The 25,614-nt window shown below is 38.3% G+C and overlaps 1 protein-coding gene and 1 long non-coding RNA gene across 4 annotated transcripts in view; one reads left to right on the forward strand and one right to left on the reverse strand.

Annotated features, from left to right (window-relative positions):
- Positions 1 to 5,924: 5,924 nt before the first annotated feature.
- On the reverse strand, positions 5,925 to 11,095 carry LOC148779746 (uncharacterized). 2 transcript variants are annotated; one of them, XR_016045005.1, is made up of 3 exons: positions 10,478 to 10,900; positions 7,941 to 8,486; positions 5,925 to 6,152 (listed from the first exon to the last, which is right to left on the reverse strand). It is a non-coding gene; the product is annotated as an uncharacterized LOC148779746 (long non-coding RNA). The 2 variants fall into 2 exon arrangements; XR_016045004.1 differs by lacking the exon at positions 5,925 to 6,152 and having other exon boundaries at positions 7,720 to 8,486; positions 10,478 to 11,095.
- The window catches only part of LOC18444512 (IAA-amino acid hydrolase ILR1-like 7), a 29,180-nt gene continuing 14,434 nt past the window's right edge, over positions 10,869 to 25,614 (forward strand). The window contains exons 1-2 of one of the 2 annotated variants that reach the window (XM_006854679.4): positions 10,869 to 10,911; positions 11,803 to 11,928. In XM_006854679.4, coding sequence (XP_006854741.2) covers positions 10,891 to 10,911; positions 11,803 to 11,928 — 147 coding nt within the window. In that variant the 5' untranslated portion in view covers positions 10,869 to 10,890. Of the gene's footprint in view, positions 10,912 to 11,264; positions 11,436 to 11,802; positions 11,929 to 25,614 lie in introns of those variants that run through there. The other variant, XM_088852524.1, reaches the window with a different exon arrangement.

A 25,614-nucleotide genomic window follows, 5' to 3' on the forward strand; every position in this document is an offset into this window, starting at 1 on the left:
ATTTCAAAGTGGTCCCAAAACCAAAGGTCGAATATAAATACATATATTTCTAACAAGGGTAGTTTAAAATCATTTGGACTCCATTTGGCTACTCAAAAGTTACCGAAAACCAAAGTGATGCTTTTGAGCTTTAGTAAAATCTGTCCACAGTGACATACCTTCACAACCAATGTCATAACTTTCAATCTAGAAGGAATTTCGAAATGTATTCAATATTGATTTCAAGCATACTCGGAAATCTTTCAAATGGCAGTGGTTAGGAAAAAACGGACTCCATTTGACTTAGACATACATAGGCACATTTCCATAGATTTTTGTGAGCAATATACCCATTCTTAACATCAAAACTAACCATACAACAGAGGCATCAGTTTAGTAGACTGATACATAAAATCATTGTACACATTTGTTCTTTATCACATATTTCGTGCTTGTAGGCATTCAATTTCATGCTTCTATAAACTTGATGCAGGGGTGGTAGATCCACTTACTCAATCAACAATGATGCATTCAATTCCTTTTTTACAATCCTCCTCAAGCTTCTTACAAGGCTCCAACAGTGAGATAGCAGTGAGCTTCTAATGACTCTTAACTGTTTACTCTTAGGGAGAGAGAGAGAGAGAGAGAGAGAGAGAGAGATAGAGAGAGAAAAAATGAATGGCGTGATGGGGAAGAGGGCTTAAGTACCCTATTAGTTGGGTGGCAGTCTAAGGCTGGACAAATGGCAAGCACCACACATGCACAAGGATAAGTGGTGTGTGTGGCAGCATGCATCTGGCAAGTGGCAGTGACACGCACGGCGCTAGTCCATTTTGCTCTATCTTACTGCCGCTTGTGAAAATTCCTCTTCTTCTTCTTATACACTCACAGAGTTGCCTCTTTCTCCCCCTTTCATGCTCTACGTTACACCCGCGGCATTGCTCCTTTTCTCTCTTCACAGATGGCGATGCCCCTCTCTTCATAGACGGCAACGCCCTAGAGGGTGCTGACCTTTCACCTCTTCACGAGTGGTGCTGACCTTTCACGCGCGACGTTGGTCTTCTCTCTCTTCACACACATCATTACCTTTCATGGACGGCGATACTCCCTTGACACGCACGGCGGTAAGCTTCCCCTTTTACTGTGGCACGTGCATCATTCCTATCAAACTCATGCTGCCGTATGTGCTTCCGTGGCCGAGAAATCATGGTCCTTACATCATCCCCCCCTTAAAAAAAATATTATGTCCTCAAAATCGTAACTTAGTTAACTAAACAAATGGGGGTGCTTATCCCGGATTTTATCCTCTCATTCCCAAGTCGATCTTCTTGTGAATGATACTGCCATAGAACCCGGACCAGGGGAATCTCTTTATTACGCAATACTTGAACCCTCATGTCCAATACCTCAATTGGTTGTTCAACATAAGTCAAATCTTCCCTGATCGGGATCGGTTCATACTTCAAAACATGGGACGGGTCAGGCTGATACTTTTTCAATAGTGACACATGAAATACATCATGAATATGGGTCAACTTAGGCGGCAAGGCCAGTTGATATGCCACGACTACAATTCTTTCTAAAATCTCAAAAGGTCCAATAAATCGTGGACTCAGTTTCCCTTTCATAATGCCCTTAGTTCGTGATACCTTCAAAAAGATCATATCGCTTACTTCAAATTCGAGATCTCTTCTCCGATTGTCAGTATAACTCTTCGGCCAACTCTGAGTTGTCTTAAGCCTTTCCCGAATTAAAACAATCTTCTTCGATGTTATCTGGACAATCTCTGGCCCTAGCAGTCTCCTTTCACCAAGTTCCTCCCAACATATGGGTGATCTGCACTTCCTCCCATACAATGCATCAAAAGGTGTCATCTGGATACTGGCCTGGAAACTGTTGTTATAAGAAAATTCTATCAGAGGCAAATGATCATCCCAATTCCCTTTAAAATCTGTAATACAGGCCCTCAACATATCTTCTAGGATCTGAATAGTCCTTTCTGAATGTCCATTAGTCTGAGGGTGGAAAGCAGTTCTGAAAGTAAGTTCGGCTCCCAAAGCTGACTACAGAGTGTTCCAAAATCTTGAAGTAAATCTAGGATCTCTATCAGACACAATACTAACAGGTACTCCATGCAGTCTTATTATCTCTTTGATGTATAGCTGGGCTAATATGTCCAGAGTATAGGTGGTGCAGACTAGTAAGAAATGAGCGATTTTAGTTAGCCGGTCCACAATGACCCAAACATTATCGTGCCTAATGCCCAATTTAGGCAGGCCAGACACAAACTCCATGGCGATGTGTTCCTACTTCTACTCTAGTATTAGTAAGGGTTGTAACAGTCTGGCAGGCTTCTGATGTTCAGCTTTCACTTGCTGACAAATCAAGCATTTGGAAACAAACTGTGCCTACTTGTCTCTTCATATTGTTCCACCAGAAGACCTTCTTTAGATCCTGATACATTTTCATACTCCCTGGATGCACCGTGTAATGGGAGCAATGAGAGTGGTGCAACGAGAGTGGTGCACTTCTTCCAAAATGACCTTTTTTACATTCTCGTTGCTAGGAACACATACCCTATTTTTAAATCTTAACATTCCTTCACTGCGTATAGAAAAATCCTCCATTTCTTGCAATTTCATTTCCTCGGAAATTTTCATGAGTTAAGGATCTTCCTTTTGTGCCACTTGGATTCGCTGAAAGAGTTGGGGCTCCATCCTTATATATGAAATTGTCCCCACGTTATTACTAATGGACAGAGTTGGGTGCCATTCTAGTGTATTTTCTAATAATTTCATCTCTTGGACCATCATGTGAGCTACTAACACCACAGGTTTCCTACTCAAGGCATCTGCTACGATGTTTGTTTTACTCGGGTGGTAATTAATGGTACAATCATAATCATTCAGCAGATCCATCCATCTTTTTTGCCTCATGTTCAACAATTTTTGAGAGAATAAGTACTTAAGGCTCTTATGGTCAGTAAAGACCTTAAATTGGGTCCCATAGAGGTAATGCCTCCAAATTTCTAGGGCAAAGACCACAACTGCTAATTCCAAATCATGGGTGGGGTATTTTTGTTCATATGGCTTTAACTGCTTAAAGGCATAAGCTATGACCTTGCCCTGCTACATTAACACACACGCAAGCCCTTTGAGCGAGGCATCAGTGTAGACTACAAAATCTTCATTCCCCTCAGCAAAGTCAATATCGGGGCCATAGTCTCTTTTTCAGTTCTTGAAACTTCTCTTGCAGTCATCTGACCATACAAAATTTACTTCCTTCTGGGTTAGGCGAGTCGAGGGAAGTGCTATCTTTGAAAAACCTCTACAAAACGTCTATAGGACCTTGCTAGACCTAGAAAACTACAGATTTCAGACACATTTGTTGGTCTTCCCCACTTAATTACGGCCTCAATTTTACAAGGGTCAACGACAACTCCGTCCTTGGAAACAATATGCTCCAGGAAAGCTACGCTTGGGAGCCAGAATTCACTCTTACTTAGCTTGACATATAGTTTTTTAGATTTTAAGGTCTAGAGGACCATCCTTAGGTGTTGTTCATACTCATTCAAACTCTTCGAATACACCAGGATATCATCGATAAAAACCACTACAAAGTCATCCAGGAAGGGTCTAAAAACTTGGTTCAACAAATTCATAAAGACAGCTAATGCGTTGGTTAACCCAAACGGCATCACCAAGAATTCGTAATGCCACACCAGGTTCTAAATGCAGTCTTGGGAACATCATCTTCCAGTAGCTGATGGTGACTCGACCGGAGGTCAATTTTAGAAAATACTTGGGCCTCTTGAAGTTGATCAAATAAGTCATCAATTCTGGGCAAGGGATACTTATTCTTTATCATCACATGATTTAGCTATCTATAATCAATGCATAGCTTCAAAGACCCATCTTTGTTCTTTACAAACAAAATTGGTGCACCCCATGGTGATACACTAGGCCGGATGAACCCTTTATTTAATAATTTCTGCAATTGCTCTTTTAATTCTTTTAACTTAGCTTGGGTCATCCTATAAGGGGCTTTAGAAAAGAGAGCAGTACCAGGGGTTACTTCTATTTCAAACTTGATCTTTCTCACCCGTGGCAGAGAAGTTAATTTTTCTGGAAAGACCATTGGATATTCTCTTACCACCGGTATTTCTTCTAACTTGGACTGGACATCCCGATTTTCTACTATATATACCAAGTATCCCACACATCTTTTAGCCAACAGATGGGAAGCCCGAACGGCTGAGATGATGTGAGGGGAAGCATATTTGATACCCATAAAACTCAACTCTAGTTGATTCGGCCATCTAAAAGTTATAGTCTTGTCATAGCAGCTTACGGTGGCATAGTGGGTGGACAACCAATCCATACATAAGATAATGTCAAAGTCTTGGATATCTAGGAGTATCAGGTTTGTAGGTAACATATGCCCCTCAAGTATAACCCCACAATGTTTTTACATTGTCAGTTTCTATAGATTCTCCCATGTGTGTGCATACTACCAAAGTTCAATCAAGTAATGCAGGTTTAGCATTCAGGTGGCATGCAACGTGTGGTGCAAGAAAAGAACGCGAAGATCCTGGATCAATTAAAATTCTTGCTTCAATACCACACACATAAAGTGTACCTCGAATCACAGAGGTCGACGCTTTAGCTTCTTGCTCTGTCAGGGCGAAGACCCGACCTTGTGTCCTTGGTCGGTCCTCAGGTCCTTTGACTGGGCAGTCTTTAACAAGATGGCATGGCTTGCCACACCGAAAATAGACCCTGGTCTTCTTGAAGCACTCCGTTGCCGTATGATTACTTAGACCACAGTGAGGGCAAACTGGGAACCGATTGCCCCGTACATCACTTGAAAAAGTCCTCTGAATCTTGATACTGCCCTAGTCATTCCTACCCTTCAATTCTCTTCTTGGAGGTGGTCAGGTTTTCCTCTTAAATTTCTAAACTGCGTGACACCCAATCTCCCTTCTTTCCTCAAGCAAAAATCTTCGCAATCCCTTTCTATTTTTAGGGCAAGATCTTCAGTGGAGAGAAAGTCTTGAGATTTGCTGAAATGATCCTTCCTCGTATATCGGGTCTTAGACCCCTCTCAAATTTACTTGCTTTTCACACCTCAGTATCAATAATATGCGGCGCATATCTTGAGAGTTCAACAAATTTTGCTGCGTATTGGTCCACAGACATCTTTCCCTGTTGCAGCTCTATGAATTCCACTTCTTTTCTTTCCCTTACAGAGTGAGAAAAATACTTTTCGTAAAAAGCCTCCAGAAAATCTACAGTTCCTGATCTCTCCCAAGACTGCTTTACTGAGCTCCACCAGTGCTCAGCTTCTCCTTCAAGCATGAAAGTGTCCAGTCTCACTTTCTGTTCATCTTTACAATTTAAGACTTCAAAGATCTTCTCCACATGTCTTCTCCATCTCTCTACTTTTTCTACTCCCCCTTGTCCCACAAAGGTCGGAGGTGCCAGTCTCCTAAACCTCTCTATCAAGCCACTATCACTCTGGTTAGTGGTAGGGGTAGATGGGGTAGGCATCGATTCCCATTTCATTTGTGTCATGCCCCTAGAGTTCTAAAGAATTCACCGAAGGCCTCGGTGTTCTCGTTGCTTGAACTCGCATTGTTGGCACGAGTCCTCCGCATCTTCAACCTAAAACACAAGCACCTAGTCACAAGCGTATTTAAGAACTATCCTAAAAAGACACTTTTAAAACTTTCTAAGCCAAGAATCCTATCCTGTCTGCTTTGATACCATAACTATCACGACCCCTCCCATGGCCCCTACCGTACCCTATCGGAGGGCGACAAAGTATGAGATCGCGACCAGAGGTTGCGAACGTCACTCAGATGGGAGTGACTCAACGCGTGTTAGAAGTGTGGACTCAAAACAAACCACGAAAATAAAACTAAAATTCATTTCATTGGACAAAAATTAACCTAAAGCAAAGCCATATCTATTTATACATTCATTCATCAAAATTCTTTACAATCAGTTTAAGGCACTACTGGCCCACAAAACAGAGCTACAAAAACATCTCAGCGGCATAGCCACTAAACACCTACTATGAAAAACTTTTGTAGGATCCTTTCTCCAAGACTCCAAGCTTCACACGTTTAGCACGCAAGCCCGCTGTCCGTCCTTCAGATTAAGACTATCACTCTACAATCATGGGAATAAAAATGGAATGAGCTAACAGCCCAGTAAGCAGATCTACACCCTTGTATTTCAACTCTATAAAAGGTGATAGCAGTTAACAATGCTCACTAATTTATTGAGATATCAAGAAAGTTCCTCTTATTATGCTCTTTAATACTCTCACTGTATAAAGATAAACACAGTTCAATAATCAAGAACATGCAATGCTTAAATCATAAATCATTTCATTTTAAGCAGACAATAAGATTAACAGTTCACAGTTTCACGTAGTGAGAACTAGAGAAGGCCACTTCTGAAATAGAAGTTACATCGATCAGGTCAGGCCAATCTTGTAGCATGGAACCTCTACCCTTGTTAAGGAGGGAGGACAACGACAAGTGGGTGTCCCACATCGTAATGTCCTTACACCCACACACGTCCCCAGCGCGCTTTGGGGATATTCGATGTGTCCCAATGCGTTACACTACCATTGGGTGTCCCAATGCGTAGTGCCGATAACATTTTAAGGGGGGGAGAGGGGAGCAACGCATCCTATTATCTAGTTTCACTTCCCGACCCCATTCTTATCATTGGGGTCGAGATACAGTTAATAAGTTGCTGGCAAAGTAGTATCCAACCACCAATGGGTGTCCCATTGCGTGGTGGTTAGTGGCACAGTATCGCACAGTATAAAACAGTAACACATTACCCACTACCAATAGGTGACCCATTACATAGTGGTCAGAGTCAGTATCAGTTTCATAGTCCAGTATAACAGTATCCACTACCAATGGGTGACCCATTGCATAGTGGTCAGTATGCAAGTTGGTTTATCAGTATCACAAAATGACAGTATCAGTATCACAGAATGACAGTATCAGTATCACAACACACATTTCCTGCAATTTCAAACAGTGACGTCCGATCATAAATAGAGTCATAACTTTCAATTTGTTTAGAATTCGGAGATGGTTCTCAAACTAGTTTTACACTAGACACACACATCTTTCAAATGGGGGTGGTTTGAAAGCAATTGGACCCGTTTGGCCCTTCAAAAGTGTACTGCAATATGGGTTCACCATCCTTTTCCTGCTATGCACCTGAGATAGTGACATGTCTCACTTAACGCAGTTGTAACTTTCAAATCATAAGGCATTTCAAAGTGGTTCCAAAACCAAAATTCGAGTATAAATGCATATCTTTCCAACAAGGGCAGTTTGAAATCATTTGGATTTCATTTAGTTACTCAAAAGTTCTTGACAACCAAAGTGATGGCTTTGAGCTTTAGTAAAATCTATTCACAGTGACATACCTTCACAACGAATGACATATCTTTCAATCTAGGAGGAGTTTTGAAATGTATTCAACATGTGATTTCAAGCATACTCAGAGATCTTTCAAATAGTAGTAGTTTAGGAGAAAACATACTCTATTTGATTTAGACATACATATGCATGTTTTTATAGATTTTTGTGAGCAATAACGCATTCTTAACATCAAAACTAACCATACAACAGAGGCATTAGTTAAGTAGACATGTACATAAAATCGTTATACACATTTATTCTTTATCACATATTTCATGCTTGTAGGGATTTAATTTCATGCTTCCATAAACTTGATGAAGGAGTGGTAGATCCACTTAGTCAATCAACAATGATGCGTTCAATTTCTCTGTTACAATCCTCCTCAAGCTTCTTACAAGGCTCAAACAGTGAGATAGCAGTGAGCTTCTAATGGCTCTAACTGTTGGCTCTTAAAGAGAGAGAGAGAGTGAAAATAAATGGTGTGAGGGAGAAGAGAGCTTAATACCTTGTTGGCTGGGTGGCAGTCCAAGGCTGGATAAGTGGCAAGCACCACACATGCACAAGGATAAGTGGCGTATGTGGCAACATGCATCTGGCAAGTGGTAGTGACACGCACGACGCTAGTCCATTTTGCTCCATCTTACTGTCGCTTGTGAAAATTCTTCTTCTTCTTCTTCTTCTTATACACTCACGGAGCTGCCTCTTTCTCCCCCTTTCACGTGCAGCGTTACGCTCGCGCGTTGCTTCTTTTCTCTCTTCACACACGGTGATGCCCCTCTCTTCACAGACGAAATGCCCCAAACGGTGCTGACCATTCACCTCTTCACGAGCAACGCTGGTATTCTCTCTCTTCACACGCAGCGATACCTTTCGTGGACATCGATACTCCCTTGACACGCACAGCGGTAAGCTTCCCCTTTTACTGCCGCGCGCGCTTCGTTCCTATCAAACTCCTACCGTCGTATGTGCTTCTGTGGCCAGGAAATCGTGGTCCTTACACTTTTAATATTGAAAACCCTCTAATTGATCGTCTCGACACCGAGATGTCTATCTATGAAAAAACAGAAAAAGTTTTTAAGTCTCAAAAATAGTGCATCTTGCAACACATTATCTAGACCGTCCATTTTCATGATTTACATATGTTTATAGATTTACTCGATTTTAACCATTTGTAGGGTTTAAAATTCTATAATTAGATATGAAAATAGATTTTCAGATAATCCAAAGACGTGTTTTATACAAAAATTACATGTTATGATAAAATTTGGAGGTGCACCTTAATTAGATTGTTTAAGGTTGCAACCTTATGGAAACCACATCCCATATATAATATTATGTTTTATATATATTAAATGTGGGTGCGGTTTGTATAGAGCCGAGGCTCTAAACACTCAAATTAGAGCCCACCTTCAAATAGTGTCCAGAAATATGATTTTAATCCTGGAAAGTTTTGTGATAGCCTCAAATTATATTTTCATCTTTAGTTATAAAATTTAAATCTTCAAAAATAGTGTAGATCAAGTAGGTCTATGAAAACATGAAAATCTTGAAAAATGACAGTCCAACAATGCATTACATGATGCACTATTCCAAAACTTGAAATCCATTTTTTTCTCATGTCCATGTCCATGTATCTTGATGTCGAGATGATCAATTTGATGATATTTGGGTATCAAAACAACCTCTTCTAGTGAAAATTTTTATGTGGGCTCTAATTTGATTTTTTAGAGCCTAGGCTCTATATAAGCTTTTCCCCTTATATATTTATATTTAAATTATTAATATATATTTGTATTACATTAATACATTTTAGCATATAATAATAATATTTTAATTACATTTAAATAGTATTTACTTAAGGGTGCACTTGGCATACGGATGCATCCGTAACTGTAGAGGTAAGGTGCGCCTTCAAATTTTATCATGGTATATAATTTTGATGTAAAATGTTATTAGGATTATCTCAAAATCTATTTTTCTATGTAATTATAAAATTTTAAATTTAAAAAATGGTTAAAATCAAGTAGATCTATAAACATATGAAAATCTTGAAAATGGACGGTGTAGATAATATGTTGTAAAATGCACTATTTCTGAGACTTAAAATCTTTTTAAATGTCATGGTCATACATCTTGATGTTGAGATGATCAATCAAAGGGTTTTTCAACATTAAAACTACTTTTTCTGATGGATTTTTGAGGTGCATCCGTAGTTCTACATTATAAGGTTGCAACCTTATATAAACTTTTTCTTTTAATTAAATATAACTATATATTCGAATAGGTTGTCGACACAAGTACCTAGAACTTCTTTAACATTTGAGCAAGTTATCAAACACATAGACTTAGAACTTCTTTATGAGATCCTCTTTCTTCCCGACGAAGAAGAACTTTCAATTTTCAAGTGTACCTTCCCATTATCAAGCCGGCATTAAAATGGATTAGATGAGTTGGCCAACTCCTAAAAACCTCTCCTTAGGAAAAAAAAAAAAAAGAGGTGCCATTGTTAAAAAATTAAACCTATCTTAGAAACTAGCCAAGGCCGGTAACCACTAAACCGGTAAGTTCAACCGGCATAATTGGACATGTCCAGGTCGGTCCAAAAATTATTTAAAAATAAAAAAATACAAAAATATAAAAAACATATTTAAAACATGATTAAACAAAACACATACAAAACCCATTCCACTCTTTGCCAAAATGATAAAAAATATATTAAAAAACACCTTACGAACCATTTTCATATTTTTTGACATTTTTATATATATATTTTTAATTTTCTTTTTGAAAGTATCTTGCCGAACCACCAAATCCGGCCAAAAACCGATTCAGCGAGTGCCTGATTCGAGTTTGACCGGCCTGAGTTTGCAAAACACTGGGGTGCTCCATCAATTTGCAGGCGTAATTGTACACGATTTAAAAATAAATGAAATGTGTCATGTTCAAAAGGACAAACTAAAAAGGATAGGGAAAAGGAGATGGAGCTGAAATCTTTAAAAAAAAAAAAAACAATTCTGAGAAAATTAATGGAGAGAAACATACATGGTTGATGCGTGATGTCTGAGAGAGACTGAACACAACAGAGAGAGAGAGTGTTCAATTGGTCAATGGAGTTCCTAAACCCACCCCTGTTCTTGTTTCTCTGTTTCCTTCTCTCTTCTTCCTACCCATTATGCTCTGCAACTCCCCACCTTTCAGTTTCTAATGAAGCAGCCATTGATTACCAGGGATTCCTGAATTGGGCTAGAGAAGACGAGTTGTTTGAATGGATTAAGAGGGTTAGGAGACATATACATATGAACCCTGAGCTTGCTTTCAATGAGTACAAAACCAGTAAATTTATCAGAGAAGAGCTTGATGAAATGGGAATCGAATATTCATGGCCTTATGCTAAGACAGGGATAGTTGCAACTATTGGGTCAGGGGGGCGCCCCATTTTAGCGCTTAGAGCTGACATGGATGCTCTTCCTATCCAGGTACTCTCCTCTCGTACACATCATAACACACTCTTGTGTATGAATGAAATAATAACAGAGAGAGAGAGAGAGAGAGAGAGAGAGAGAGAGAGAGAGAGAGAGAGAGAGAGAGAGAGAGACTCTTGTGTATGAATGAAATAATAACAGAGAGAGAGAGAGCAATCCTCTGAGCGAAGGTCTCTCCATCACTTTCTGGACAAGAAATAATTTATATGAATAATAAACTGACTTTTTGATCGATTTATGTTGCAAAACTATTGGTTTTGGCCTTTTTAACCTTCTTTTTACAAAATAAAGGGTAATCATTAGTGCTTACTATTCTCCAAAATGAAGGGTAATCATTAGTGCTGACTATTCTTGAAAAGTGTTTGTGTCCAATGCTTTGTGACAAACATGAAGGCTTTGGGCTTTAGTGGGTTTTCCCCCACTCTAGAGAGAACTTGAGTGTAGTATCCTTTAGAATTCCTAGGTTTATAATTATCAGAAGATAAAAGAGAATCAGATTCATATCCATTGATGAAATGGTAAGTTTCCTGCCTAACCCAGCTTACCTCCAAATTATTTAAATAAATAGATGAAAAAATAAAATCCATGGTATTTTTTATCCGCTTTACATAGTTTATGATCAAAGAAGTGGATTTTTTTGACTTTTCAAGGTTTGGGCTTCTTTTCTTTCAGTTTACCATGTTCCTATAATTTCACTGTTAGTTTCCTTTGTGATTTAGCAGCATATACTGTTTCTCAACAAACTAATGTAGTTGCACCCTTTTGAATAGTTATCTTTTATAACCTACTTAATATTTAAAAGCCTTTTTTCTTTTTTCCCCTTATATTTAGGTTTTGATCATTTTCTGCTGTGATTTCTGATTAGGTTTTGATTGTTTTGGTCAGGAGCTGGTGGACTGGGAGTATAAGAGCAGATTGGATGGCAAAATGCATGCATGTGGTCATGATGCTCATGTAACTATGGTTCTTGGGGCAGCTAAACTACTTCAGAAGGCAAAGGATCAATTAAAGGTTAATCGTTAAAATCCTCTTCTTATATTCAATTCTGAACAAGTTAATCAAATCAACATTGTTTGATTACTGTTTTTCAATTACTCATACAAGACTTGGTTTTTTGCCATAAAAGTTGTTAGACTAGTCTCTTTTCTGCTCAATTCTTTTCTGAATCCCAGTACTTAAAATTAGAAACTTACAGGTATTTTTCCTGTTGTTTCTTAATGGGATTAGGACATCATATGTCATGTGCCTTCTTTATAATCTTCTATAGAATCAGAAGAGGTAAGTGTGCTGATCCTGTTTATGCATGATTTAATAAATGAATGGAACATCCATATCTTTCCAACACTCATGATAAGATTAGTGAACACGCAGGAAACATTATTAGGACCCACCCTCATAAGGTTTTGAGGAAGAATGGTAAACTCTTGTCTCTTTCATTTCCCACTTTTTGGATACGTAAAGGAGCCCATTTTTGGAATGTATGAGGATACCCTTGAACAAATCATCAATGCCAAAAATAATAATTTATCTACTTACATCAAAGGCATGTTAAGTAATCCTAAGCCTCCCCCTCAAGCTGACATAGTGACATGGTAACATGGGAATCTTGTCTTTGTTATGAGAGAATTTCTTCCATGTGATTTAGCCTTGGTCATAATCTGCCACTTCGTTAGAAATGTATATATATTTTACAAGGATTTCATCATCATGAATCATATCTTTTTTATAGTGGTGATCCACACCCAGATGTTTGGTCTTCCCATGCTCTAAGAGATTATTTGAGATCTTGATAGCACTTTGGTTATGCCAGCAGTGCACCATCTTTGTTGGCATCTCCAGGTGAATTCACATTTTTTATAATAGATTGGATAAGGATGTAACTTCAAGAAGCTGCAAGGGGCATATCTATACCATGTTCCGGTGCTTGATTTGTCTACAGTTCTCAACTTTTTGCTACTCCATGATACAAGATTCTTTGTAAGAATCTCCAAAGGTGGCATCAGATCTTCTATCATTAGGACAACATGCTAGTCAGCATCAGAGAAATGTGTTAGTTCTAGGCCACCTTGTGGGACATACAGAAGATCAGAGTTAAGTGTTCCAGTAATGTACCTCAATATTCTCTTTTCAGCCTCAAGGTGCGTTTTTTGGATTTTGCATATGTTGACACATTGTATTGACTTCATGAGCAATGTATGGTATTATGAAGGGCAAGTTTTCGAAGCCCTCTAACTAGATTTCTCTATTGAGTAGTGTTTGGAAGCAACTCCCCTTCATTGACTAGTAATTTTAGATTCACTTGGGCTGGGGTTCCTATTGGTTGTCAGTCCAACATGCTGAATTTCTCAAGTAACTCCATTGCATATTTTGTTGAGCTAGAATCAAACCTATTTAGAATCTATGTACTTTGCCAAGGAAATGTTTAACCTTCCACGGTCCTTTAGTCCAAAGGATGTTTGCAATTTTGCTTTTAGATTCTCAATATCCAATTTTTTTTTGGGTAAATCAGTGACTCAATATCCAACTTGTTGCTTCCAGTATTGATCTTGTCATCTACGTACAAGAGTGTGAGGGTTATACCTAAGCTCCCTTTGTTGATGAAAGAGAGATATTTGCATAATTTTAAATGAACCCCTCCATTTTGATGACTCGTAAGAATCTGTCAAACCATACTCTTGGAGCTTGTTTCAGTCCATATAATGCTTTCCTAGGTTGACATATATTTCGAGGGAGTTTGTTGTCAACAAAACTTGAATGTTGTGCAATACTAACTTCTTTCTATAATGTTCCATGGAGAAATGTATTTTTGACATCCATTTGATTGAGCTCTCATCCATTCATGATCCCGAGAGCAAGAATAGCTGTTATGGTTGTAGCTTTGACAGGGAACAAAATTTCTTCATAGTCTAATCCATACTCTTGATTGTATCATTTGGCCACTATGTGTATTTTCAATCTCTCTACCCTTCCATCTTGTTTAAGTCACCAGGTTTTTATTTTGAGGTAGTGAACGACCTACCATGTTTGACTTCGATGAAAAGCACCAATTCCTTCCTCCATAACTTTTTTCCATTGCTGATCTTTAATTGCTTCTTTGTATGATGTTATTTCTTTTACTTTTCCCTTAAAATTCCATGCTTATTCAAGAAATTAGTAAAGGAGGCATATTAATCCATTGAATAACGTTAGCTTGGATTTCAAGTATAGTCTGATCTCCTGAGATGGGGAGTTGTGAGGAGATCATACAATGTTATCTGAGATAGGAACTTGTCGAAGATCTTGACTCCCTATGTGTCTGTTTTGATATTTAAATCAAATAGGAGTAGGACGAGGAGATCACTTTCGTCGTGCATGGCTTGCATTGGAAGAAACTGTTAAGGCATCCAAATCAAACCTCTCAATTGGAGATGCACTTGCCTCATTACGCAATGGTTGCAGTCCTTGTAATCAGAAGAAGTTGAAGAGGCGGTGAAGCACTTGTCTTTACATGTTCTCCCCCTTGCACAGACACATCTATACTTTGAAATCGATCATGTTAATATTATAACAAGAGTAGTATGGGTTAGCCTCACCAAAGGTAACATAGCGAGAAGTAATCACTCAACTTTGTTGCGGGAATATAACATCTATTAGCCTCATGTCAGGACTGTAACAAATGAGTACTCCTTGCTATGCTTTGGATAGAAATTTATTGCAAGAATTGATATGTACAAAACGTGTGCAACCACATACAGAAATCGAGAGTAGTCAACAATGATTCCATAAAGGTTATAATAAGGGAGTGGCTTTTGAAAGTATTGGTGAAGGATGGTGAGTAATAACGTCGTCTGCTGTTAGGAAAGGCTCTCCCAGCAAGAAAGAAGAGATATGAGCATCAAGCATCATAGATAATGCAGTCTCCACAATGTATCGATTTTTTTGTTCAATAAGTATATGTACATGAAAATTGATGCTGAATTCTATTATAATTCAGAAACTGTTGAAAAAACGTCATGTGACCTATATTCTTCCCTATGGTCAGATCTGGAAACTTTAATGTGTTTCCTAAAGTAATCTCCAACCGTGGGCTGAAATATTTTAAAACAATCCAAAACTTTTGCCTAATAAAGAAGGTCCAAGTATATCTACTGCAGTCATCAGTAAAAGAGGCATAATAACAATAACCATACATAGAATCACAGTGTAAGGTCCCAAAACATGAGAATGTATTAAGTCAAAAGCTTCATGTGTAATATTTTCATCATGGCCATCACAAAAGAAGCTCAGTTGTGCAGGCTTGCCCAATTGACAACTAATACATGATGAACTAAACCAAATGGTACTAAATGAAATTGGGCCCTCATTTTCCAAGTTCTTGTACCTTCAAGCTAGGATTCCAAGTTATCGATGCCAAAATTCCATGGAAGACTTAGTTGAGAGATCACATTGGGTGGCCATTGTAAGAGTAAAAACATGTTAATTCTCCCAAACTTAAAGCCCTTTTTTCTACACCCATTGAGCAATCAGCTTCCCATATCGTGATCCTTAACAACAGAAAGATTTGGAAAGAATTCAGATTTGCATTTAAGGTCAGATGTAAGTTCACATACAAATATTAAATTCCTTTTAATTTTGGGAATTGCAAGAACATTCCGTATTTGCAAGCACATTCCATATTTAAGAAGTTGATCTTGAAGCTCTTACTTTGAAGGCAGATGCAAGAGCAAATATATCGTTTTCTAATTTTACCTCTCGTAATTATGAAAGATAGGTCTCAAATATTCAAAGAAAGGATAAGGATGTTGTTAGGTAAGAGAACTAACAATCATTTTGTCTCTATTAGGTACAACCTTCTATGTGATTGCTAGATCATCACAAATGGCCTTAAGAAATAGATGAAGACCCATACTTACAGTTTTGTAGGTCCATATGGGGTTGCGCTTCTCTGGCCTTTGATTTTCAGCAAATAGTTTCCTAAAGCAACCCAAATGTCTTGAGCAGTTGAGTGATCAGCGACATCCATCAGTACGTCTGAGGATGTGGAAGCAAATAGCAAACTAACCACAAGCTGATCTTGCCTTATACATGTTTCATATTCTAGATTAAGTTATCGTGCTTCTTAGGTTTGGTCAGTCATTGATTTTTCTAAGAGATACGATGGATGATGAGGCCCCAGACCCATCAAGAAATCCAACAATATTTTGGCTATGCGTAACTCGGAAAAACTGGTTTTGTCATAGAAAATAGTTTGAGTTGTTCAATTGGATAGGAGGGCAGTCACATTTGATGATACCATGATGGATAACAGAAAGATGACAAGAATTCTAGGGTTTGTGCAAGAAGGGATAAAGAGAATTTCAACTGGTTAGGGGTTTCAAGGTTTCAAATAGACAAAGAAGATATTTAGAGAGAGAAAGAGGGAACTTAGAAGTGAGGGATTGTATATGTTAGGAATCAAGCCCCTTAGTCCTACATCATGTGAGCCGTGAGATAAAATGGCTAATCTAAAGCAAGGTTTCTCTCTCTAACTCACACATCATCATCATTATCATTCGAGCCCATGAATCCTAGTCCGCCAGGGTCGGCTACATGAATCTTAGTCCGCCATTTTGCTCTATCAAGGGCCATTACCCTCAATGAGATCATAAGTCTTCATATCTCTTCTTACTACTTCCAACCATATCCTTTCGAGCCTATCCCTTGCTTTTTTTGAGCCTTCCACTTGAAGCAACTCGTATCTCCTAATAGGCCGCCTATATCTACTTTCTCTCCTCTTATCACCTATTGGAGCCACACCTAAGTTCTCTGGAATGTATTCATTTCAAATTCTATTCCAATTTGTCTTGCCACTCATCCATCTCAACATCCTCATCTCAACTACCTATAGGTATGTTGTTTCTTGACCGCCCAACATTCCACCCTATAAAGTAAAGCTAATCGCACAGCTGCCCCAAAGAAGTTTCCCTTCAGCTTCATTGATCTGCGGTGGTCTCATAAAACTCTGGTTGCACATCTCCACTTTGTCCACCCAGCTCTAATTCTATGTGCGACATCTTCCTCAATCTCTCCATATTCCTGGATTATCGACCCAAAAGATATCAAAAGTATACTCTTTTTGGTATTTCTTGGCTGTCAATTTTAACTACTCCTTCTAACTCACACCTAAAGTGACAATTATTATATAGTTTGCACAATTATATCAATAGACCGTCTAAGAAACTCTATGTTCAAAAAGAAAAATGAAAAACGACTTATGTGGCATATTTTTAAACTTTGTTACGACAAATTTCAGAATATGTTTTTATTTTTCTATTTTCGCATATCTTTTCATAACATGAAAGTTTTCTCTAATATTTATCTCTACAAACTACAAAGTTTCTATATAAATACTTGTATAAACATGTAAAGCCGTATTGGCTTTTTGGCCCAAATTATTGGGATACCTTAGACATGTTCACCCATCGCAGGGTTCACCCACATGAATAGCTTTATGTTTCACCCACATGAAAAAAACAAGATATTATCATTGGGAAAACCCATTACGTGAATTTGTAAATATTGAAGAAGTCAGCACAGTTAGGACTCAACAATCAAGAGAAACAACCTGGTAAGAACATGAGTAGAAGTTAAAATGTCGAATGGCTCCTTCCTGTCACTATAAACCACATGGAAAACCATGTCGGTTAGGGCATGCATAGATGCTTATCATATGCCAATACACTTGGTAAATGATAGCGACAAGACTTTTTATGCAAATTATTGATACTCCTGGAGATAAATAATCACAGCCACAAGCACCAAACACATGGTGGCACTGGAGATGAAGTTTAACAATGAGGAGTTGACAAGGACACATGACTGGGGTACCAAAATGTTGGAATGGCAGTCAATCTCTATACGGGACACGGAAAAGCAGTTGGAGATACAACTGCTTTTCACATCTAAAACTGCTTTATCCTAATAGATCCTGTTAATTATTCTATATTTAATCAAACCAGATGATCATGAACAATATAATGGCAGTAAATGTTTTCGAGCGGATGCAGTTGCGTGTCCGACAAAAATGGACAGCATAAGACGCACCAACACTGACATGGTGACAGTGCATCTTCTGCTGCCTGTTTCAATTGGACGGCACAAAAGGCTACAGCTACATGCAAATGCAGATGTGCTGGATCCCCGTTTTATACTGAACTGGCTCCTACCAATTAAAACTGATGACATATAAAACATCCATGAAATTCAGCACGTAAAGGGATTCCAGATGACTCTGGGAAACATGGATCAATAAGAAGTTGGGCATTCAAAGAAAGCAGTAGTTTACTTGTGTCACATCTGGTCCTTTTTCAGGTTCAACACCCAATGACAACGCTTTCTCCTGACGCCTACTTTCTAGAGCGGCTTCTTTCTCAGCAGCCTCTCGGGCTGCCTCGGCCAAGGTTTCTTCTTCTTCCTTATTTCTCTCAGCTTCGGCAGCCTCTCTTTCCAATCTTTCTTGCTCTTCTTTTCTTTGGCGCTCCCTAGCCTGAGGCTCAAGAAGATATCAACATCATACGCAGCAATGAAAATTATGTTTGTAAAATAATATATGTCGAGAGAGGAGAGAGACAAAAAATAGTTAAAAAGACACAGCATACTTGGTCAGCTTCGTGCTGCACGATATGCAGCATCCTGCTCTTCCCTTAAACTTCTGTTGTGTCTCCTTTCTTCTTCCTCAATCCTAGCGGCAACAAGCACTGTGCCACTCTCTTCAACTACTTTCTAAAGAATGGGAATAAATTCCTCTATGGATTTTGTTCCCTCAATCTACATAGCCAACGCACATTATAAGAATCTATCATCTGAAAAAACAGAATAACAGGGTATCTGCATGTGTGAAATAATTGGAGTATTAGACCATGGTGCAGTTACTCTCTTCTCGACATGGATAGCAAATGATAAGTCATTTGATCTTGACAACTTGATATCACTCTAAGATACATATGTTTCCAGACTAACAGTGAATGCAGAAATATCCTTCTTTTTCCTTTTTTTCTTTTGTTTGCTTGGAAACATCAGAAATGTCTATTTTTTGACTAGTAAGGTTTTGTTATTGGTGTGAGTATCGAAACTGATACTTTGGATCATTATATGTACAAATTAATGCCAGCCCCATGCTTCAAGCTGCATTTCATCTTGAATTTCCCACATCCAAGAGTGGAAATGTTGCTTGCATAGAAAGTGCTCACATGGATGTTGCACAACAAATTGTTGTCACAATCAATTCCACAACCATAAGCTTTACTTTTCATTTTTAATCAGTATCCTTAACATATGTATTTTGCCAAGAAGTAACTAAAAGATACTATTTTCAATATATGGGGTTGATAATCCACAAGAATGGAGAGATTGAGGAAGATGTCGCATATAAAATTATAGTAGGGTGGGCAAAGTGGAGATGTGCTTCTAGAGTTTTATGTGATCACCACATATTAATGAAACTAAAGGACAAGTTTTATGGGATGGATGTAAGGCCAGCCATGTTTGATGCGTCGGAATGTTAGGTGGTCAAGAAGCAACATATCCATAAAATGAGTGTAGCTGAGATGGATGCGTGACAAGACAAGAAAGGATAAAATTCAGAATGAATACATCCGAGGGAACTTAAGGTAGCTCCATTTGGCGATAAGATGAGTGAAAGTGATTTTGGTGGGCTGGCCATGTATAGTGTCGACCTAGAACAATACCAGTGAGAAGGGGCAATTTGGTCTAAGTGAAAGGCTCTAAAAGGGCAAGTGCAAGACCCAAAAAGACATGGATAGTGAGAAGAGATATGATGACTTGTGGTCTAATTGAGGAGATGGCCCTTGATAGAGTGGAATGGTGGAACAAGATTCGTGTCGCCAACACCAAATAGTTGGGATAATGCTTAGATGATGTGCATTATTGCAGCTGTCTTACCCAAACATTGATACGAATGTCCATTTTCACACATACCGTTTAGATATGCTGCCTAAAAATTAAGACATTAGACAAGTCCACACATAAATAAAATCAAAATAAAGAAAAAGAAACCACTGATATGTTAAAAAAGAGCATGTCCACTATGCTCTCATGGGAGCAAATTGTACATTTGCTCCCTCGGCCCCATCCATGATTCGTTGAAATGAATGGTGGATCGAGCTTTGATTCAAAAACAATAAAACCAATACTACCAGTTACCTCATTGTAAATAAAAATTTAGGGAAAGCATACCTACACAACTGCGAACACCATACACCTACACTCCTGCCCTTCTCTCTCTCTCTCACACGCACACATCACCCACAACACCATTTATGCCCTCTCTTCTCTTCATCATCCCCCACAACCCTTCCTCCCCTCTTACCTGAACCTTATTTCCATTCTCTTACAAATCCTGTAATGATACATTCCCAACCACCCAATTTCAAATCTAACGGTCAATAATGATTGTGACCTCATTGTATTAAATGTAAATGGTCTCATTGTATACAATTCTGGAAAATATACCTCCCAATATTTTTTTTAAAAAACCAATAATAAGGACTGACAACAGTGAATGAAACAATCACATGAAAAAGGCGTTAAACATGGATGGGAGCAGGATAGGTCAATGCATGTCTCCATAATCCACGACGAAAACTACAAGGCTATTCAGAAGACACAGTTTCATTAAAAAAAATTATACATGAAACAAATTTCAGCTCTCTTATTTACTAGCATTCGATGAAAGTCGTCTTGATCTGGATTGGTGCAATTCATTCCCACCCATACCAGCATTTACATTTAATCCACTAGAAATGGTATTAGTCCTGGCTAAGAAATTGAAATATGGGCCTTTTATCTGATCCCAGCATTAAATAAGAGCTATGAAAATGGCTTCGTGGTGCACACTTCTTTTAGAAACTCATTTCGGTACATTAAAAATAGACAAGTCTCTTGAAGACCAAGGACGAGAAAGTAAAGTTGCAGGATAAAATAGACCACAGCGAGAAGATGACTAATGCAGATTAAGGCATTGAATTCATGTTGATCCATACAACTCACCTCGGGCTCAAACTTGTGGCTTCTACCTTAGTCACAGCTAATTTTTCTCATATAAATGAGAATGAGATGATTGCGTGCTTAAATTTGGTAGGTCCGTAACTTTAGGAGTCCTCAACCTGAACATACAAACTAACCTGTGGGTGCAAACCTGCCACTTTCAATGACAAGTCGAAGTAATCTGGACCATACACAACACTGGGGAAATTTGTAACGAGGATGTATTTCTCGGCATTTAAGCTGTTCAATGAATCAGCGTAGTCATAAAGAGAGTGGATTGTTGCAGAGCTATGGAACCTCCGCTCTTTGCGCTCTCCAGTTGGGAACCGTACAAGAACCTGGGAGTGATTATTGAAATTTGCATCAATTATCAGTTTTTCTACGAACTTGATCTCGAAGGTGAATCAAAACAGAAAGATGAACAATATCAATCAATACCTCAAAGAACATATAGAGCATACTATTTCCAAGCACTGATACAAACAGCATTTTCACTCCTTAGATGTGTGTGTGTGTGTGTGTGTGTGTGTGTGTGTGTGTGTGTGAGAGAGAGAGAGAGAGAGAGAGAGAGAGAGAGAGAGAACTGGATCGAGACATGCTTCTTTAGTAGTCACTAGACAGTCTTTGGTCCCTTCACTTTCCAATCTTTATTTTGAAAAAACCAAATCACCCTGATCATATTAATTTTCCCACCATGAAAACTTTCACACCCAACCTTTAGATATAACATGAAATACCGACTATAATCTCCTCGTCTTCTTTAAAGATGAACATGGAAAGCCTGAATCTTTTCAAGAAAGGACTTTTTTTTCCTTTTCTGATAATTAAAAAGGACCATTCTTTTGTATTTGAAAAATGAATGCAGTCTCTAAATAAAGTGATTCAGAAATCTCTAGAAATTTAAAATATGAGAGGTTACACAATTGCAAGGTTCTTGGCAACCAACCAGGCAATTACTTCAACCCCTCGTTATGGATTGAAATCCCTAATTTAATATTTGGCAGAAAGAAAGGTATTGGAAGGGCCGAGGTGCATGATGAAGAATATGGCATGGCTAATTCAGCAGAAGGGGCAAGAATACAGGTGGAGTTGAAGCCAATTTGAATTCTCTGTTGCAGTATTTACTTGACCTCTCCAGTAAATTCATCCTTCTCAACGTAAAATAACAAGCCTCTTGTTGCATCAGATGGGGATTAGGCTAAAGGGTGTAAACTGAGGTAGAAGAATGCGGAGCAGTCAGGAGTTGGTAATTTGCAATCTATGTTGAACTTGAACTTTGGGCTTAACTGAAAGGTGTAACCAAACCATAAGGGGATTCGGGACCAAAGATGGAAGAGATCTATGTGACGCAGTGGGTTGGGATTAAAATGCATCCCCTGTATATTATCCAGAAATCATGTGAGTCCTCCTATACCTTGAAGAAACTCCAATATAATAGGAGAATATGATATGTGGGCATGACCTATTTCTCTTTCTCAGAGTTTTTGGTTATTTTTAAAAAGGCGAATTCTTAATGTTGTTTAAAAATTATGGGAGCTTAGCAGCGGATTTCTTTGTCCTTTGTCCTTAGTTCCACAACTATCTCCCATAGAGTAGGTATTCATATATTTTATGACTTCATACAAATATTTCTCCCATTCTCCAAATGAACGTCACCTATATGTAAGATAGTATTATTAACTGACAGTTGATATTCTATTGAAATAAAATGACAGTTGACATTAAACAGGAAAGCTAAAAAATAATCAGAGGCTCCATAGCATGAAGATTTGGGAGGGATATATATTTAGGTGATAATGGCCACTTGTCGCACCCAAGGATTGTCTAGAGGGTCCACGCTCTGCCCCAGGTCTTAGCTTTTGGATGGTTGGCATGCCATGGTGTAAGGACGATTGATCGCCTTCAAAGGAGAGATGCAGATTCCGTATTTTATGTCGAGCTGAGGAGAAAATAGCAAGCCTCCTTATTCATTATTGGTAAACTATGACCATATAGACCTATTTTCTGTCGTGCAGTACCAATTTCAGCTTCTGTGGACGACCTTATGGTGATGGGTCTAAGGGAATCCCACCTAAGTCCAGGTGCTTTGGTAATAAGCATTACGGCTATTATTTGGTGCATTTGAATTGAACGGAATTATCATATTTCCTCGGATCAAAAGGGTGCACTAGTTGGTCCTTCGGGAGACAATTAGGAATGTGGAGACTTTGTGGGTGTTGCTTCTACCAGACTTCGAGGATTCAAGGCACTTCATCAAGGATCGGAAGATTTCGCCTTATCAGGTCCACCCTTGCTTCAGTCTAGGGCAGTTTGGGTTGCTCTGGTGGAGGGTCATATGAAGCTGAGTTTTGATGGATATTCATGAGGTAACCTGGGAGTAGCAGGTGAGTGGGATTCATAGAGATTAAGGTGGGAAGCATAAAAGACATCTGGACCCACTGGGAACATGTGATTCTACATAAGCACAGGCCCGGGCAATTGAAAGTCTGCAAATCTGTCACTTAGACGTCAATTGGTAGTAAGAAAGTGATATCATGATATCATAAGATGGGCCAGAAAAGAGTCCTCTGTGATATTTGTGAGATCTTCAACATTCGTAACACTCATAATGTGACGTGCACATTCTTTGGGGAGCTAAACCAAGAGGCAGATACTCTTGCCATTGAAGGAGTTATTCAAGAATCATTCTATGTTGACACAAGTTCAATTTTGTAATCCTAAGATGTTGTCGTGACATCTCTTGGCCTTTGTTTTATGTTATTGATTTTCTTTATAATTTTATTTTAATAATAAAGTTTATTGCTATAAAGAATAATATTAATCATCCCTCCTTCAAATACTTTTTTTTGGTTGAATACCTCCCTCGAATACTTATTTTTTGAAAAGTTCATCCCTCCCTCAAATTAATATATGAACAATTTTGATGTAGATGTACAATATTATCTTCCTTTTAGTTGGACTTTTTATGTATTTATTTTCAAAGTGTTAAAATTATTTTTTACGAGATAAAATTATCTTAAATGTTCAAAATTTCTATATTTGACCTGCCAATTGCGCCACCTAGTCTTACGTCGACTTGACTCAGTGACTAACCAAGTCAGGATTTAGGTCTGGGGTTATGAAATATGGTTAAGATGCACAAGGAACCATTCCCACACAACCACCTGAGATCCTAACATACAAGTATGGCCATGCAAAGCTTTGCCACAAATACCTCTTTGATCCCCAACGACTGCTGTCAATGTCAAGTAGACACCTTGCTTTTTCTGTGCCTCGTGTTAGAACTCCAATACATGTCAACATTGATCATACCATAGTTGTTGGAAACGCTTGGGAACCCGAATCGTTTTAGGAACCAGAATTGCGGCTGGCTAGAAGATTCATGTCTTGGGAATCATTGTCTGTACAATAGGAATCGCTAGGAACAAGATTCCTAGTTTTTGAGAATCGTGTTTCGACTGAAATAGATTCAAGTTTCATCCACATATGGAATCGAGATTCTGTCGTCTTTGGAATCAAGATTCCCATACCCTGAAATTGACACTCAAGGAGTAAAGATTCATTAATATACAAAATCGAGTTTCCGACATCTATGGAATCGAGTTTCTGACATATGTGGAACTGAGATATGTTGCTGTTTCGAATCGTGATTCTAACATATTTGGAATGAAGTTTTTGAAGTATATGGATAAGAGATCCATGCCAGTTTGAGATCGAGATTTACAATAATATTGACTATGGAATGCGTTTGACTACCCCTACTAGGAATCGAGATTTCATTTTTATGGAGAAGGGAGCCACATGCACATCTTGAGCCTCATCAACTTTAGAACCTATATTGGATGTCTCTTATTAGAAGGTTTCCTAAATTTTAAAGTGACTGTGTTGACTATTGAACTTAAAGTCATTATATACAAAAGACAAGTATTACTAAATTGTGATTTTGACTTCATTATTATAAAAACAAAATAGGATTATGTCTACGCCATGGTTTTACTTTTACTTGTATGTGTTGTATTTATCAGCTATATTTTAAATTTAAAGGCCATCCAGGGTGGTACAAGTAAAATAATGAAATCTTGCTACCACTAGAAGCATTCGAAAGAAGATTTCGACTCCAATTGATGTGGAATCAAGTTTTAATCCTCGCTAGAATCCAGATTCGATATATTTGAGAACCTCTACCCACAATTAATGAGTCCAAGTTTCTAAAGATGTGTGGGATCGACATTTCGAAATTAAGGAATCGAGTTTCCTGGGTTCCGATAAATGGTTTCTAAAGATGTGTTGGATCGAGATTTTGAAATTAAGAATCGAATTTCCTTGGTTTCGAAAAATGGTTTCTAAAGATGTGTCGAATCGAGATTTTGAAATTAAGGAATTGAGTTTCTGTGATTCCGAAAAACGGTTTTCGTGGAGATTCCTTAACGGAAACGCAGAATCGGGTTTCAGAACTGGAAACACAAGGTCGGGGGAGAGATTTTAGTAACTATGATTGTACCTTTTGAAAGCCAATCTTGGGTTTGTATTTCTTGCTGAAATTTTACATATCAGGACTGCCAAATCTCTTCTTTTTGGGGATGATTCTTTAAAATGAAACAATTTGGGGCTATTGCTTCTTGCTTGGAGAGTATTTCAATCTTCCTGTGAACGTGTTTCAAACTTTTGTAAAAT

Source organism: Amborella trichopoda, chromosome 11, assembly GCF_054954075.1.
Source record: "Amborella trichopoda isolate Santa Cruz 75 chromosome 11, AtrichopodaSantaCruz75HAP2 v2.0, whole genome shotgun sequence".
NCBI classification, from domain to species: Eukaryota; Viridiplantae; Streptophyta; class Magnoliopsida; order Amborellales; family Amborellaceae; genus Amborella; species Amborella trichopoda.